The sequence below is a fragment of the Synchiropus splendidus genome, chromosome 5, assembly GCF_027744825.2.
Source record: "Synchiropus splendidus isolate RoL2022-P1 chromosome 5, RoL_Sspl_1.0, whole genome shotgun sequence".
Classification (NCBI taxonomy): Eukaryota; Metazoa; Chordata; class Actinopteri; order Syngnathiformes; family Callionymidae; genus Synchiropus; species Synchiropus splendidus.
The window spans coordinates 19,720,367-19,738,576 of NC_071338.1; the positions used below are offsets into that span (position 1 = coordinate 19,720,367).

At 41.2% G+C, this 18,210-nt stretch overlaps 1 protein-coding gene across 1 annotated transcript; it reads right to left on the reverse strand.

The window, feature by feature from the left end:
* Positions 1-2,104: 2,104 nt before the first annotated feature.
* rbms1a (RNA binding motif, single stranded interacting protein 1a) lies at positions 2,105-17,073 on the reverse strand. Its single transcript, XM_053866748.1, has 14 exons — positions 16,765-17,073; positions 15,317-15,459; positions 13,091-13,149; positions 12,591-12,682; positions 11,501-11,658; positions 10,357-10,436; positions 10,161-10,261; positions 10,032-10,081; positions 9,854-9,944; positions 7,685-7,735; positions 6,944-7,045; positions 6,199-6,267; positions 5,957-6,031; positions 2,105-3,892 (listed from the first exon to the last, which is right to left on the reverse strand). Exons 1-13 carry the CDS (start codon positions 16,813-16,815, stop codon positions 5,963-5,965), a joined length of 1,116 nt encoding a protein of 371 aa, XP_053722723.1. The 5' UTR covers positions 16,816-17,073; the 3' UTR covers positions 2,105-3,892; positions 5,957-5,962.
* Between the last annotated feature and the right edge of the window lie 1,137 nt (positions 17,074-18,210).

An 18,210-nucleotide genomic window follows, 5' to 3' on the forward strand; every position in this document is an offset into this window, starting at 1 on the left:
TGCTGGTGAGGACTTGAGAGAAATCATGGCTGTCAGGATGAGGATCAGCTCCTCTTAGTTTGAGTCCACGGTTCATTATTAGTTCATTATTTCTCGACCAGTTTGGAAGAATCTGTCTGCAGTGTGAGACTTCAAGTATCAAAGGGTCTTTTTCCAAGGTGAGGGAAAGTTCGCTCAGACTTCTGTCATTACTGTGGCGACGAAGAAGTTGAGCTGAAAACCAGAACTGTCAGGCAAAGTTCCCACTCTGGACGATATTTTCAAAACGTGGCTTTGGATCGTGACTGTGCCACGACCAACACTAAACACTGTGTATTTTACCCATTGCTTTAAATGCCTACTTCATCTATGGAGCATGGCCTCAAGATCTTTAGGTTTGTCCATACCAAATGTGGTCTATGTGACCGAGGCGTGTAGTGTGTATATATATATATATATATATATATATATATATATATATATACACATACATATATACACACACACACACACACACACACATATATATATATATATATATATATATATATATATATATATATAGCTTTGATGTATCTCATTTAGCCGAAGTCTTTTTCGCTGAACCTTCTCTGTTTCTGAGAGCAATAGAAAGTTGGCTCGACCTATAACTGAGATAACTACTCATCTAAATTGTGTCTTTGAAGATAGTGGGCTGGCTAATGAACTGGCTCTGTCCTTTGTGTGGCTATGGTTAGAATGTGGGATTTTTCCACCTTATCTAGGCAGCGTGAGTCAGAGCACAGCCAGGTGCTAAGCAGGGGTCAACCGTCGACCCAGCCCTGCACATGCAGCAAAGAACTCGCTGAATAAGACGATGGTTCCTTTGCTGGATGAAGAAAGGTACCCGATATTTTTCGGGTCGTGGATGTCAAGGCTGGAACCGTTTGAGCTATTTCTGCCAACCAAATTCGATGCTTCACCTCAGGCTCTCGGTGTCATTTTGGGAGGGCAGTAGTGGAGGGTTTACCAACGTCACAGCTCGCTGCTAAAATACATGGAATCCATCTTTTTATCAGGCTTGCCACACGTTTGAAGCTCTCCGTCGGTAAATCACCAACATCCCATATGTTGAATTGCTGACATGTATCAGACAAAGTGAATGACATCGGATACTGAGACAGGCCTCCCATCTCAACGTCTGTGCCCTCTGTCTGACCCTGAGCCTTCTCCAGGGACTGCTGCCATGTGTCCCCTCAGCTGCGGCAAATTAAAAAGGAGCCACAGAGAAAAGAGCAGGAAGGAGGGTGTATGTGGCGCGTTCAAAGGCTCGGTGCCATTACAATGGGCATTGACTGACATCTGTGCGTGTAGGGGTGGGCCGAGACTATTTAATGTATATTCCAGGAGCAGGGGTGGCCGGGTGTTGGGGGGAGGTTGACAGAGGGTGTGATGGCTAATCTTGCAACCCGGTGTTTTTGATCCCTTTGACTGGTCAGAGACGTGACATGGTGCCTATATGTCTATGTGCCTAAGTCGGAGCTTATGAAGGGAGATCCGGAATGAGAGTGAATCTACGAAGACTGTGATCCCAAAAATAGAGCAGGAAAGGACTGAGGCATGAATCACGCAGGGCACAGTTGTTGATCATCAGGCACTGACTGAAAAAGATACCAAAGCTGGATAATGAGGCAATAAATTGCCACCTCAGAAAGACAGATGCAGCGCAGCGCCCCCCGCTGAAAGGTATCGGAACTATTTCATTAGTGATTCAAATGATGGACAACTGACTGTAGTTTCATTGTTGCTCTGATCAATGAGGCAAGAAAGCGGGTAACAGTTTCTTCCTACTGCATTACAAACAAAATGTAGCCGGTGACGCAATGTGTGTTTGTGCGAGACTGACCATCTGCATGTGCGCTGGAAGAATAAAAAAAACAGGAAGTTCAACCTTAATTTTGTGTCTATTATTAAGATTAAAATGTTAAATTGAATAATTTAAAAATAATGCCCGAACAGATGCACCAGGTTTTCAAGTGAGCTCAGCATAAGTCCAAATGAATACAATTTTCATTGAGTTCTATTTGAAATGAAATTTGTGAGGAATTAAAAGTGAAATAAATAGAGTCAAGAATGGAGTCTGAGAAAGAGAAGACTTTTATTAGGCCTTATTTCAAATGTTTTCAAAGAAGAGAGGAAGGAGATGATTGTTTCGAGAATCAGTTGAGGGTGACAGGGGAAGCAACAGGGTAAAATTTACAATATTCTTTTTTTCCTTTTTTTTTCAGCATTTTTAACAGTACATCTTCCGATTTAAAATTGTCTGCCATGAAGGACCAGTTTTGTGTCGTCTTGAGAGCATGTTTACTGCTGCAGTATTGATCAAATAAAGCACAGCGACCGTTTTTCCTCAAGTTGGAAGTATTGAGTTCTTACGGCTTCACTCAGCAAATTCAGGTAGAAAAGCAAATAAAACCCACACTTTTAATTCACAAGCACTTCACTTTAGTGTCAGGTGTCCACCAGGCATCACCATTGATGTGGATTTTAGTCGAGTAGACGTGGTTGTGAAGTACTTGTAACTGCTCATATTTATCTTTGCAAAATTGCCACTTTTTCAATTGAAATTGCTCCATCTTTGTGTTCACAGCTGACCAAAATTTCACCATATTTTTTGACTATTTTTTAAAATGAATTTTAAAAATGGCAACGTCACAAAAAAAACAAAAACACCAACCCTAATGCATGTAACCTGCATTTGTTTGTTCAAGCACATGTAAGCCATCTATTCAAAGGAAAGGCTAAAAGGTCTCTAAATGGAGCATCAAAACTAAAACAAAAAAACATGATCTTGGCAAAAACTAAACCACACACACACAACAAACATGATGACAACAAAAGTGAGGTGGAACACAATGCATCTTTAAAAATGAGGAAGATAAAATGCTGCATGTGGGTGACAAACGGTAGAAGTTCTATTGAGCCAGCTCCTGAGCGTGGCTGTTGTTCTGCTTCATCCACTGTGGCGGTCAGGGCTCAACCTGCAAACCCTACGACACCGGCAGAGTCAGAACCATGAGGTAGATTATTGGTCGCACTGACCGCAAAAAAATAGCAAACAAACGAAATCAAAATCCCACCTGAAGGATGCCCGTTTGGTGTTCAACCTAAATTCATAGGTTTCAGAAAAGTACAGCTCATGTCATTTCTAGTTTAAAAAAAGGAAGAAAAACAAGAGTTATCTTGTTTCGACTTTGTCACCGTTCTTTTTTTCTCAGTATTGCAGCTGGACTCTCTTTGTCTTTATTGCTACCAGAAGACCAGATAGCGAATCACTCGATGATTTCACACACTCTCACACACACACGCACACTTGGATCAGCCGGATAGAAACACGATATGAAATCATGTTCCATGAGAAATGGTGAATGTTAGATGTGGCGTTAGGAAGGCACCGTTTCCAATAATAAATTTGATAGTTCCTAATGAAATGGTTACCTGTATCAGGATTCTATTCAGTGACAAACACCCAAAATTTAGGCTTCAGCTAAAAACAAGGTTTGCACGAATAAAGTATCTCAAATCACAGATGAGTGAAACAAAAGCTCATGCACAAAAGATCACGTCATACTATGAATGGTGGGAGTGGCTTTTGGGTGGGGAATGTTTGGGGTCCTCTGGCTTTCGTTTGAGAATCCTCAAAAAAGAGAAAAAGAAGAACATGTTCACTTTTATCAAAATAAATCTTTTTTTTTTTTGTGATTAGCCCGACAGCTAGAGTCCATTTACACCGTTCTCTTTTTTTTTCACCACAAAGGTTGAGGCTGTGCAAAAAAAGTCCTGGTCCAATCAAAGAGGTCCACAGCTATGATGTCACTTTGATGTCGACAGCAACTTTCCATCTTTCCTCTGATTCATAAAATTCAAATTCAGCCTGGGAATACACAGAGAGATAGACATCATTTGAAGTGTTTAATTGCAATTGTCTTTCTACTTTCTTCCCATGATCTTCACAAACTAAACACACCAGCACATTGCAAAAACAGAGAAATGCATTTCACTTTAAACCAATTTTGGTCAAGTACATGAATGTATGCATATTTGTCTCCCAAAAAACGTGAGGTGGGACTTGATTTTAAAAGTTCATAATGGGTTTTAATAATGAATTAATCACACTTTATCTCATTTTAATATTTGAAGCCAGAATGATGAAATTTAATTTGAATTTCAACGTTGGGGTGGAAGGGCTCCTGATGAATGAACTCTCTTACAATTGTCTGTCCACCGTATCTATTAGTCTCCTCCATCAAGGATGTTCTGGTTGTGACATCACACTGTATCATATAGTTTACCTGAAAAATGTCCCCGGTGAGAGTTAAAACTTGATTGATCAGTGTTATTTGCATCATGCGTGATTAATAAATCAAAGTAACCAGTACCAACTCATTTTTTTTTACTTTTATTGAAATAAATCCTGAGATTGGTCTTTAACTTACATTATAAAATATGTGATTTCAATCGAAAAAAGAAGAAATTATCAGTAAATTATCCAATATTCCTTTTATTCCAAAAGTGTTTCACAATGGGACAAAAAGGGTGATTATGGGTTTTTCATGGTCATTTGTGATGCAGTAAATTTTAAATTTGCTATCAAATCACACAATGTAGAACTTCTCATATAAAATAATACTTAAATAGTAAAAAGAAAATACTTATATATATTATTATTATTATTATTATTATTATTATTATTATTGTTATTATTATTATTGTTGTTATTGTTATTGTTATTGTTACTATTATTATTATTATTATTATCTACTTATATCTAACAATACTATCTGGCCATTTTCAGGAGCAAGGAGGAGTACCCAGGTCAAACTAGAGACGCCATCTCTTCTGCGTGTCCTGGGTCTGCCCCCAGGCCTCCAGCTGGCCAGATCCCCTCACCAAGGAGGCATCCTGCCTACCATCCTACCAAGCTACCATTGTTCTCCAAGGGAGAGGCCAAAGACAAGGATCTGCCCCCAGGCCTCCCTCCAGCTGGCCAGATCCCCTCACCAAGGAGGCATCCAGCCTACCATCCTAATCCTACCAAGCTACCATAGTTCTCCAAGGGAGAGGCCAAAGACAGTAGAGAGAAAATTGCTTTTTTGGCCACTCCAAAAGTTCCCTCACTCATCACCTAAAGCTTGTGTCTGCAGGTGATGGAACAAGCCCATGCTAGTAAATTGAGAACTTTGCCTTTCGTCTCTTTCTTCAGCCCGGAAGACCACTAGTTGAATGCTCCAATCAGGGCTGCAGTCAGATTTAATGTATGGCCTGGCTGGTTCCTCACAGAGATTTCTTCAAAGCCTCAAGTCTGGACCAATCTAAACCATCTTGATGGCCAAGTGACTAGTATCAGCAAATATATCCAAAAATTAAAGCGTCCACTAAAAACATGTTCTGTGGAGCTTCAAGGATAGAAAGAATATAATATAAGATGTGTAATATTGGGGAAATGTAAATAACATTGTATAGAAAATGTGTGATAAATCAGTTATATAGTTACATGATTAAATATATGTGGAAAAGAGTGTTGCGCAAAAATAAGATTTGATGGCAGACTGTATAAAAATAATATTATTTTCTGATTTTGTTTTGCAAAAAGTTCAATTGATCTTTTAAACTTACATAACTGCATATTGCAGAGAAAAGAAAAGGAAATGTAAAGGTAATAACTCTCACTGCATTTAGAATTGAAACAGTAATGACTAATAATAAAAAAGAAATTATTAACTAGAAACATTCATTATCCACTAGAAACATTTTGAGATGATCAGTTTCATAGTTTCAGTTAATTTCAAAAGTCATTTAAAATGTGTAAGAAAAAGACACATTGGTCAGTGTTGTGGTGTGTTGAATGTGTAATACAACGAAATTAGATGACTCCAGCAACCAGGACATTATTCACAATGACCAGATGATGAGAGAATTTGAATTCTTCTGTCTGTACCTGCGATTACTTGCCGAGTTGACTGTAAGGGGAAGAGTTGTTAGAAGAATCCACTTGCTGCGGTGTTCCATTTTCCTGGAAAAGAGCACGGCGTCTTTCACTCACAGTGTGATTTTAAACACCCATACTGTGCGAGATAACAAGCCTCAGGGGTTTTTATAGTCATCCGCGTTATGTTTAAGTTTCGGTGAATAGCTCCAAAGACAGCGAAGAGAACTGGTGGGAAACGGTGGTGCACTTACAGGGGCGGCCTGCAGGGGGGGATACTGAGGCATGTACGCTCCTTGGACACCAGCGTTGGCTGCAATGTACTGTGGAGAAATTAAGAGAAATTAAACGAGACTAATCGGGTTTCCTTAGCGGTGTTTGGCTTATGAAAGATTTTTACTGACTAATTTTAAATAGGAGGTTGTAAAGCATATTTAGTGGTACAGCATGGGTCATGAAATTTGAGCAGCTCAAGACATCAAGAACAGACTGGCAGGTCGCTTATATGCTGCTGTCCGACAGAGCCTCAATTGTAGGTGTCAAAAGAGCAGGGAGAAACTAGGGGAAAAAAGTCTTAAAACATTACCCGACGGAGCTTGTTAAAGCCACATGCTCCAAAGCAAACTAAGCCGTTTGTGAATGACAGTTTACATTTATTTGATTATGACTAAATAATAATTTTATAACAAACAAATATCAAATGAAAGTTTATCCTACAACATTTTTAATGAGCAAGTGTGTGAAATTAAGTTGGATCAGTCACTTATACAAAAACTACACAGTTACATTGGAAAGCTCATTTTAAAAAGCGATGATGAAGGTTTTTCTTTAATATAAAACAAACATAATATGCGTTACATTCACAGAGATCCCAGCCAGAATTGCACGTGTCTTGTATAATTTTCCCCCCGATATATTCAACCACTCCCTGCTCGAATAGGTTGCCCAAACCCTTATAAAGCTCTTTCAGCGATCATGTAAGGCACGTATTGGACTCACCGCTCCAGTGTTTCCCAGGGACAGCTGGCCCATTTGCTGAGTAATCATGGCTGTGGGGTGCAGTGGCATGGAGGGATCAACAGAGGGCGACATTACCGGAGCCTGGGTCATAAAATAGATTATTAAGATTAGTGTGAATTAACAATACGAAAACGACCACATTAAGGTGGATACTCACAAATAAGGAAACATAAAAGAACAAATATAGACGATGCACTGTTAAATATATGTATTTGAATTATGGCGCACTCAGTCATTTACATCTATGGAGAATAAACTGCTTGTTAAAAGGCGGGGGGGCGGGGGTAGATCAGCAGAGACACTTGCTCCACTGGAAACCATCTGTTGGAAGAGTCAAAGAATCACAAGACTGTCTCTGCTTCAGGCATTTCCTGCTGGATCCAGAGGGAGGGAGGGGTGGTGGCTGAATGTCTGTAGTTGTTCCATGACACACACACGCTCACACACACAGACACGCACACACAGACAAAAGGACGGATGCAATCTAAATAACACGCCGGACATTTCCTCAAGCCTCACTTTCATTTCGCCTCTGCAATACACCAAAGATACTTTTTAGTCAAACTTTGCCAGCGGAACCAGCAGGTCAGGCAGATTAACGTCATGAGTTACTGTTAGCTGTAGCGCCGGCACACACACCCATTTCCTGTAGACAGATGAAAGGGGTGTGGAGCGTGTGCATGCAAGAGCGTGGGTAAGTAAAGAGGCAGTGTGTCTTACCGGGTGTTGCATGATATATGGTTGATGTGCCACCCAAGAATGACTCTGTACCTGTTGACAGATGGGGAAAGGCCACGGGTCGATGAGAGAAGACATTAAGTTTGATAGAACCTCTCTGCAATACCGAACATGTTCACTAAAAGACACAGTGAATGAAGCTCATATTGGGAACTAGGTCAGACTTGGAAGTTAACGTGTTTTTAAGTTTGGATTTCAAAATAAAAGGGGGTCAATTTCATGACTGAGTGGAGGCAAGGACAGGTTGGCTAAAAGCTTGTGGTCCTCCGCATGCCAGGTGGGCTGAGGATGGTCGAGGAGGACATGTTGCAAGGATACACATATTGTTTGTACTGTTACAGTCCATGTTGTGTCGTGACTTTGGGTTTAATTAAGATTTGACTTAATCCGCCTGACACCACAGCCCTGTCCCAAATTAGGTCAGTGGGTCAATTCTAATGGCAGAGGGTTAATGTATACAAACAAAAAATTTGGAGGGATGTTGTACTGGATCGTGATGGGAATTTAAGAGAAGAGGCATCTAAGGGGCGAGAACTCAACCTCCTTCAGCTCACAGTAAAAAATAAGACACGCACCCTGATTCTATAGTGCCTATGTCTTAAAAACATGGTTCCAGCAAGCCAAACCAAACCCTAACAACAACAACAACAACAATAAAAATACTGCAAGTAGTGGTAGGGAGATCAAATCTGATCTGCTAAGACAATGAGGCAGGCCCACACAGGTGCTCGATTGTTGTCGTCGAAGCCGCCAATTTAGTATTGCAACTTTAAGTGTCGGGACTCTTCAGAGGAGTACAAACTATTGCGGGACAAAATGGCAGTCTTTGGTTTTGAGACCATTTTTTGGTTTCTGGAATATTTGTTTTGTTGCGTACATTAATTCATTTAGAGGGGTCTTATGATGCTTCTCCATGTCTGAGCGAACTTCAGTGGTAACAAGATAAAATGTCGACGTAACATATACTGGAATGTGAAACAATGATATCAGCCCCAAGAAACTTTTAGAAATTAGTCTACATTATACATTGTGTTCTACCTAATTTGTTCGCCAACAGATTTTCATATCTACTGAGCATGCAGTGCATTCATGGAATCCACACCATGGCATAGATGACGCACTGCGCTGTATAAATATCTGCATGATTGCTCCAACAGACTTTGTGGAGCAACCTCTGTATTGCATTCAGAATATATTTTCCTATAGAAATGGAGAAGTATGTTTTTGACATGGAGTTGCTGTCACAGCATATCAGCCATTTTTGAAGTCCTTGTTGCTCAGCCATGTAGGAAAATAAATATTAAATATTCATTTGATGAGGAGGTGGTTTATTTTTTTGTTCAGCTTTGAACACAAATTCTGTTATTTGTTGACTTTGCGACAGACAATGTTTAGTTTAAAAAAAAAAATTGTCTGTGTTTCTATAGTGACATCATACTTTTGGAAACACAAAGATTTTTATGCTAATATTTGAGATTGCGTCACTTTTCAAGGGGGTCCGAAACTTTTTTTCCGCAACTGTGAGTGATTAGGAAACTTCTCCTTCAAGTAAATGATTTTCACTTTCGTATGAGAATATTACGATTCTGGTCATTTTACGTTGTCTTGGAATTAAAATGAAATGCAGACATTGCACTTCAACTTCAGTCAAATGTTTCTGTTCTCTTTCTGTCTCAGGTTATTGTTCGCAAGTCAAGCGCATGTCAAGAGTGAAAAGGGTGGAATAATTCTAGCATCATGAAGAATGGGAGCGACTGAGTAAAAGGCAGCAGTTGTTGGACAATATAAAAATTTGAGGGCATTTAAGGATGATCTGTGAGTCGATCAAGTGCTTCCTTTTATCACCAACTATCATGGTGAGGACATTTCAAGCCAATGATCTTGTGATTGGTCATAAGAGTTATAGAAAGTATGTGTTCATTGTTTAAATCTCATTGGAAATGAAATAAAACAGCAATGGCAAGTGTAAAACTCTTTGTCAATTGATTGGTCAAACTCAACAAAAACTTGAGCTGCTGACATGTGAGGTGGCCTGGAGCACTTGTAACGTTGATAAATCTTTATCAGATATAACGACACAACATGTCCTCACATTCAAAGAGAAGCAAAAGAAGTTGACATTTGGTTTTGTCAGAAGGAAATAATCTGTACCTGGTAGGCAGAGACAGGAGACATGTAGGGAGACATTGTAGGCTGTACGGTCATTATCCTGTTGGTGACTGGATATGGCGAAGGGTAGTACCTGCGTAACATGGAGGGAGCGCGAAGTCGTATCACAAATGATCAAGCAGATCAGGTCAATCCGTTTGTGTTTCCATGCCTGACTTACCCATTCTGTAGAGCTGCTGATGAGGGGTCGTAGGACAAAGTCATCGCACCCTGTCGAATCAGATATTTACAAATTTAGTCATGCTTGATTCATATTTGTTCATGGGTAGTTAAGAAGGCCAATGCATACTAGTCTGAGATCTGCTGTCTGTCCATTAGGAATAAATCCTCCGTGAGAGTGCTTCTTCCTCTGACTGTCTGCAAACTTGCACAACAAGGGCTGAGAGGGAGCTGTGGGAGGAAGCACAGCAAAGTTAATAAGCAGAACAAACTCTTTCTAATCTTCCTTCTGTTTTGCTTTGAAAAAATGCGAGACGGCTGCCTACCCATAGTTCCAGGAGCTATCTTGATAAATTTTCCGTTGAAATGTGAGATAACTGCGTTGCACTGTTCTGTTGTGTCCATCCTGAACAATAGAGGGTTGAAATGAATATGTCAGAAAACAATGAAACAGGAAGTTAGAATTTGTTGCATGCAAACTCCAGGCTATATATATATATATATATATATATATATATATGTGTGTGTGTGTGTGTGTGTGTGTCTCACAGCAGCTCAAAGATTTTCTCCGCTGGATATTGTACATGACGACTGATTAAAGATTTTAATAGCTGGTTGATGCTGACTTTTTGAGATGTTCATATGTATACCACAGTTTGGTGGAGGAAGGGAAGGGAAAGATCCAAATCGAAAATCCGTTGCATGCATGAGTGCAATTAGCAGCAATACAAGCTGGGCTCCTCATTGAACACTCTGATCAATGTCCTGAGGCGCAGCATTCCACCCTTGCTGTGAGGCCGTTTCCAGTTGAGCCGGGGTATTGATCTGTGGGTGATCTGAGAGGCCTAGGTCCTGGTACCCCCACAAGTGTTCAGGGGTGAGAAAGGTACTATAATGCTGCCTCCGACACAGTGATCTGTTCGCACTGAGGATGTTGACCTCGTCCACGCCGTACCCTTAAATGTCCAAAACAGCCCCAAGGCTTGTGCGCATGGCATATATCTTTTTGATAAATTTGCATTTCGAATCCCTTTGGTCTCCTCTGATCTGTGGCAGATTATTCAATTTCTTAGTTCTGGTTGACAGCTTCAGCGTCAGCTAAGGTGTCAGTAAGAACCTAAAAGGCAGACGCTCTCTGCATTTTGTGTGTGCGTAGTTAACAACAGCGTGTTTGCTTTGACTTGTTGACTGAGATGCAAATATATAAGACAAAGCTCCATTTGTCTATCATGTTTAGTAATTCGTCCTTGTGATAGCAGTGATGTGAAAAAAAGACATATTAAGTGATACAATCATCAAAATATGTCAGATTTCGTCATGCTTCGTATCCGCTTGGTACTTAATACGTGACACCGCACATAAGTTCACCCTCGTTACTTACATCGCTGAAGGTCTTCATTAACTTGGCTGGTCACGGAGCACATATGAGAGGGGCTTTTGTTTTATTATTCTTTGTTTTGTATGACTAACCTGGCAAAGCCTACGCCTCTGCTATTGCCACTGTAGTCCCTGAGGATCCTTGTGGACACGACCTGGCCGAAGGACTGCAGCATGCTCTCCAGCTCTTTCTCATCCACAGAAAGAGGCAGATTGGAAATATATAAATTTGTCGGATCCTGTTCTTGTTGCTGTAAAAAAAAAAGTCAAAATCGAAAATGTAATGAGACACAGCATCAACAGAGGGTATCAAGATTTATGCTTGGGTCTATAGGTCTTAAACTACTCTAAGAAGATGTGCATTTCAGATTTATATTGACAGATTTTAGCTTGCTATAACAGACTAAGGTGAGTACAGGATGTAGGGACAGGAATTTGGTTAGAGAGACAGTGGAATACAGTTTTAAATGCACATAAACACACACACAAACACGAACGGACAGACAGAGCGTTCATCTGCAGGGGCATTTCTAGCCTTCCCTAGAAACAGCAGGAGAGCCTCGTAGCCAAGCTACTGCCACACACAAGCTGCACTCTGCCATGTTTGTTCCAAACAGATCTGGTCTACAGAGACTAACCCTGCATTAATTAACTCTCACCCTTGAATTGATGCACAGAAACACATGCCAGGCTGGAAGACTGAAGGGAATGAAAGAAAAAAATGTGATGACCTGCAGAAAATCCACCCAACTACAAGGCATCACAGATGTGATGCCTAAACACTGCGTGTCAGCTAAAAATATTTCAGAATAACACGGCTCCAAAGAGTGACAGATGAAGCTTTGTGGTATTTTTCATGGCGGGGATTCAATGCAGATCTGACAGAATCACCGCGCCTGGCTGGTCACGGCCAACACACACAGCAGTACGGCCGTACTAATGTAGACTTGTGTTTTTTTGTGACACACGGACAGGTTAGTTGGTAAACAAAAGAATTGACATCTGGCTGGTACAGTGAAAGTAAATGGGGTCACAGGGAAAACAGCTTGTCAGCTGAGCTCATGTGACCATGCTAATGTCATTCTCTAGCACACACTTCATGCATGCATTGTGAAAGCACAATCACACAGAGAGGTGAACAAACACACACACACACAAAAACACACGCCCCGACCAAACTCACCTTGGCCATCTGCGCCTGAATGCCACTGGTTTTCAGAGCATGTACAGCTTTCAAAGCAGCTGCCGGGCTGTCAAAATCCACAAAGCCGTAACCTGTCATCGCAAGAGGAACACTTACTTCTTCAGGACTGGACAAAGGCGTTAGACATGCGCGGTCAGAGGACTGGTGATACTGGCATACTTGGATGTTCAGATAAATTTCACGTTATTAGGCAGGAAGCATGTGCAGGTACCAGCAGAACAGAAATGCTACAGGACAAAATAGCCCAAAAAAACTCCAAGCAGGGTCAGTTGAAAATTGACGGTGGTACGTCAAAACTACATGGCTATTTACAGGCCAACCAAACCTAACTACAAGAGGCAAAAGTAACCCGTGTTAGCTATGACAACAATTGTCAAAACGTTTCAGTTGCCACCTGCCTCCCTTTTTAAACTAACAAATACCAAAAGGTCTGATCATTCCAGTCTATCGGCAGATGAAGATCAAATGGCTACACATACCTTTACATTTGTTGGTCGTCTTGTCCAGGATTGCCTTGGCCGACTGAATCTTTCCATACCTAAACACAAAAAAAGTTAATACAAAACACAGTTTGAGTGACAAATGACTTTGGCCTGATTGTGATACATTTTGTGAACATTAAAAAACATGGCTTAAAAAAATGTCTTGTCATTCACCACAACTTTACATTGCGAGTTTAGATGGGGACTTCCCTTTTTCTGGACACCTCTCCCCGATCTACCTGAGAAGCACAGGTGTCTTCCCAAGCCAGAGTGCACTCATCTATTCTTATAAGTCTTCTGGAACTATACATTGCTCAGAGTTGGATGACCAAAGGATGCAGGGTTTTGACAATAGGAATAATCCAGGAAACCTGCCAGAGAAGGTGGGTTTGCTTTCCTCATCAGATCGAGCTAATGAATCTCAGTGGGATTACATTCGAATGGTAACACTTGCTCATTTATGACAATGGTTGACAGTAGAAATCAGCCTCCTCTACATTTTTTTTCAGCTACCGCACGTCAATATTTGAACATTTTTCTAATGAGATAAATTCTATGACTCTTAGGTGCCAGTGAGTTCAGGGTTTGCTCTATCACAGGAAAAGATCTGAAGCGAGCGCAGACCACGCCCATCGATGACATCATCATTCAAACCTACCAAAGCACTCATTTTGTGTGAACAGCAAAGCATTCAGAGGAAGAACAAAACACCACAAAACTAGTACCATGAGCTAAAGGGCTGTTACCATGTGCCTGTGTATCGAGACGATTACGATGTCTACTGCACCAACCACTCATATATAATGGTATGATTCTGATGAGTCATTTGCAAAATCATGCTTTTGAAAACCTCACATTCCTGTTTCAATATACAACACCACTTTTCTCCCTGTTTCTACTGGCGTTCATTCCCTAGCTGTCCATTCTCCTCACAGTCCCTACACATCACTTCATCATCAGCAAACAATATCATCACACACAGATGTATAGGACACGTGAATAAAATTTTCAGGTGACCTTTGCTCTTCACTGAGTGTGAATAAGCTATTGTACCCCAAAAGTTATGACAGGATAAATACTTGAAAAAGTAAATAATTGGAGGCAAAAGCCAAAGCGGTGTAAATCCCATCAAAGTGAATCTTCATTTATTACTGTACAACTGATAAGACATTGTCACACCTATGAACAGAAGAACATTCTGAACCTGTGGGAATAATCCAAGTGTCACAGCAGCACAGAAAGTCCCTTCGAATACTTGATTTTAGGTGGTAGGTATATTAGTGATTATCTCTATTGAGCTCAGGCGGGAACGCTACTTGAGTGTTTGCTGACTGATGGTCCAATGTGACTCTCTTCAAAATCTGGTTTTGGCAGGTCATCAAGCCAAGGTCTAGTAACAGAGGCAGAACGAGGTTGGGAGCGAGCTGGGCACAACATCTACTAGCATTAGCCCAGCCAACTGTTGTGTAGAATGTAATTGTGTTGAAAAGCACGAGATTTTACCGATCGTTCTATAGGAAACACATATGCATGTGTCTAAAAAGATGTTTTATATGTCAATAGTTTAATGGATGGCATCTATACCAACTGGTGCTAGACACTAGGGGGCAGTTAAGAGCGAAGCAGCAGCATCACTCTCCATCTACACAGGTGGTCTCATTAATTTATCCCTATTCTATTTATATGGCTGCTGTCACATTATAGTGCGAACGTTTCACTGTCACTGCATTATTTGACACATATTCTGTCGTAACATCAAAAGTACAACTTGGGATTGTACGTTTTCCACAAGGGTAACGCTGTATAAAAGCTTTTCAATCCAATTCAATTACAATTCAAATCTTCTTAAAATGCCATCATATGTCAAGAGCGACATATCGCTTGCTCATATCAATGACCGATATTGAATTATTTGATGAAATAGGATCCAATTTCTGTGATATCTTTTCAAATGTAATTAGAGATTTTGTAAAAAAAAATTGGGTTAATTACTACTTAATGTATTCCTTTGAATCGTTACTCCTTCAGCTCCATCACTAAATCAACATTGAATTTTCATTATCCTAATCTTGCCTCCCAAAAAGAGACTTAATAATCTACCTCTTTCCCGCAGCCTGCAACCAAACTTTAATGAAACATAATAACTCAGTGTGGTTTGTGTCTGTTCTATTTTTAGACTGACCCTCCTGGTGAAAGCATCATTAATAAAACACGCATACTGACTGGTGACAGAGCTTGACCAAGTCCAGGTCTGTGGTGGCAGGAGGCAGTCCGCGGATGTAGAGGTTGGTCTTGCTCAGCTGCTCCAGGCCTGTGCTGCTGCTGTTGCTGCTGCTGCTGGGACTGGACGGAGTCATGGGGTACGACTGCACACAGGGAACACACTGTTAGAAACTCGGTCTTATTTAAAAGCAGGTCCAAAGAAACAATCACAAGGGCGCACAATTTCCAACCCTGCCTGAGCACGGATACAGCACTGATTTTATTCGACACCATAACCTCGTGCTTAAACATGGCAGCTGTCAGACATTATGGCTTCCTCTTGGATCTACAAGTCATGAACGATTACATCAACAAACGACTCCTCAAAAGTCAGTATCATTAAATCTTCATTTCAAGCCTCACATCTTGTAGTATTCTACAATTTCCATGTTCTCCAGATTCATGCCAAAACCATGCAGCTCAGCCCTGCGAAGCATTTCCTTCCTCTTACTCATTCATTAAAATAGCTCCCAGCCACCCAAACCCACTCTAGATCCGACCAAAGACAAAGCATGGCAGAATCACACCATCTGTCTATAACCAAAGGACAATCCTCTCCAGCACCCAGAGCCATGGATACAACACATGCCAACAAGAAACACAGGGCTATTTTTTGCAATCATGTGACGATGATTAAATCTTAATTCACTTTTCCTTTAAAAAAAATGTGTATCTGTGCAAATGAACACATGGCTAGGCCTTTGATGGCAGTTCCTGTGCCCATGCTAGGGCTTCCAGGGGTTTCATTTAATTCGAAAAACCATCTCTACATGCATCAGATTTTCAGTCAAGGTGAATAAGGCGGGACTTGATGTAGACATTTCCTGCAAGATTACATTGCTCAGCTATATATATTTTGCTCTGGGGATGTTTCCCAGCACCTCTGCTTGATGAACAAGATCATAACATCTAGGTGAAGATGAAAAAGACTGGGATCTAATTCCACTCATGGCCTCAAAAGAGCACCCCCATTACCTGCATCCCAATAAGAAAGGGCCTTGGATTAGCTATTTTTTCCCCACCTGAGGTCAGACTGGATGATGCAGAGAGCTCACTACCACACCAGCGTGAGCTCACCCAGAATGCATTAACCTATAAAATGGGGGACTACAATAGCCGTGGTGCATATTGACCAGAGCGAGCAAACAAGGTTATATGGACACATGATAATGAAAGTCAGCAGTGGATGGGGTCAGCAGCTGGTTACATCCCTCCATCGAGCCTATCACAGGATCAGCATCCCGAGTGTCAAATGGGCCTCATTTGGATCCCTTCCAGTGAAAACCCACTACATCTCGCACGCTGATCAAGAAGGACTCCCCAATGTCATTTCAGGTTAACGATGATGGGTTAGTCAAATTGAAGTCAAGCGCTGGATAGAACCTGAAAGGAATCAGTTGATCGTTTACCTGCTTACGAGTGGCGGTCTTCATTGGGTTTCCTGGGTTTGCAAAGATCATCGTGGCTGTTTTAGCTTTTAAATATACTAGTTAAATCCCCAAAAATCGCGGCGCAGTTCCGGCAAAGATGGAAGCGGTTGTGTGAATACGGTACAAAAAAACAGCTAGCTCGCTTCAAAACATCCACATTCTGGTCATTTGATTATCATTTATAAAGTGTGTAACGACCTCGGAGCCGCATATAGGTCTACTGACACATCTATACAGTCACACCAGGCGATCGACCGAGCCTCCGGTCCAGTTCATTGATCTACGACGTCCTGGTGCAGCCCGCTCCACAGTCCCACCTACTACAGGCGAAACCACGCACCACTGTGTGGGGGGGTCTGTACAGCTCAAGGCATGCATTTCTACCGGTTAAAACTCTAAAATAGAAGTTAGGTGATTGTGACAAGAAAAGTGGTTCGCAACCTAAACAACATTTTGGTCAGTGATATACTGTAGCGTGAGTTTCTAAATTCATGAGAATGATATGCGCTCATTTCCCCCTGTCGTGGTGGTATCGTCCGCACATACCGAGCATTCTTTTCCCCCACCTCCTCCAACCACACACATACGCTGTCGCGCGCACGCACACGCGCGCACACACACTTCCTCTTCCACCCCTCCCCCACCATACACACTGCATGTCAGAGAATCAGGATGCAATGAAATATAAGCAGGCTCCGGCCTGAGCTGGAGGTCACACACCCCACAGTGTGAGAGAGGGGTTTGATTATGATGGAAACTGCTCGGCAATATGCTTTGCACAGAACGTCTCCATCTGCTGATGCTTTCTCATGATTCGGCCCACAAGATTTGATCATTTGTGACCATGAGCAAGCACAGACTATTCAGCTGAGAATGAACCCTATGTATCCTTTCATTCATGTAAGTTAACGTCACATGAACTCACAGGCCTGTCAAGTCACACTATTCTGTTTTTGTGATTTAATGTGAGCTGCAGCTTCTAGTCTTGACAGCAAAATATTTTTTAGTTTAAAAGCCCCTTGTTCTCTGAGGCCTGCAAGTAGTGTAGTATAATAAATAGGTAATGGGTATGTACCTAATATTACAAATAAATCCTTAACCAAAAAACGATAGCAAATATGTTTAGTTGAAAGAGGCGCAGTAAAGAATGTGCACTAGCTCCCACAGACCAATCGTCCCACGTTTGCGTCATCACCTGCCTGTGTACATTTCTCGACGACAGTTTTCCAACAGTGTACGTCTTCATTGAGGCGAAGTTCTGACCCATGTCATCAATTAGAAGTAAAACAGACTTGTGAAAATATGTGTAACCATCAGATACGCCTTTTGTATTTTTTCACTCCTTTATCTTTGTAATGTGAACCACATGTCAAGTGCATCAGGAGGAATTTGAAGTCAAATTCCTTGACCATTCAAGCTGTGCCT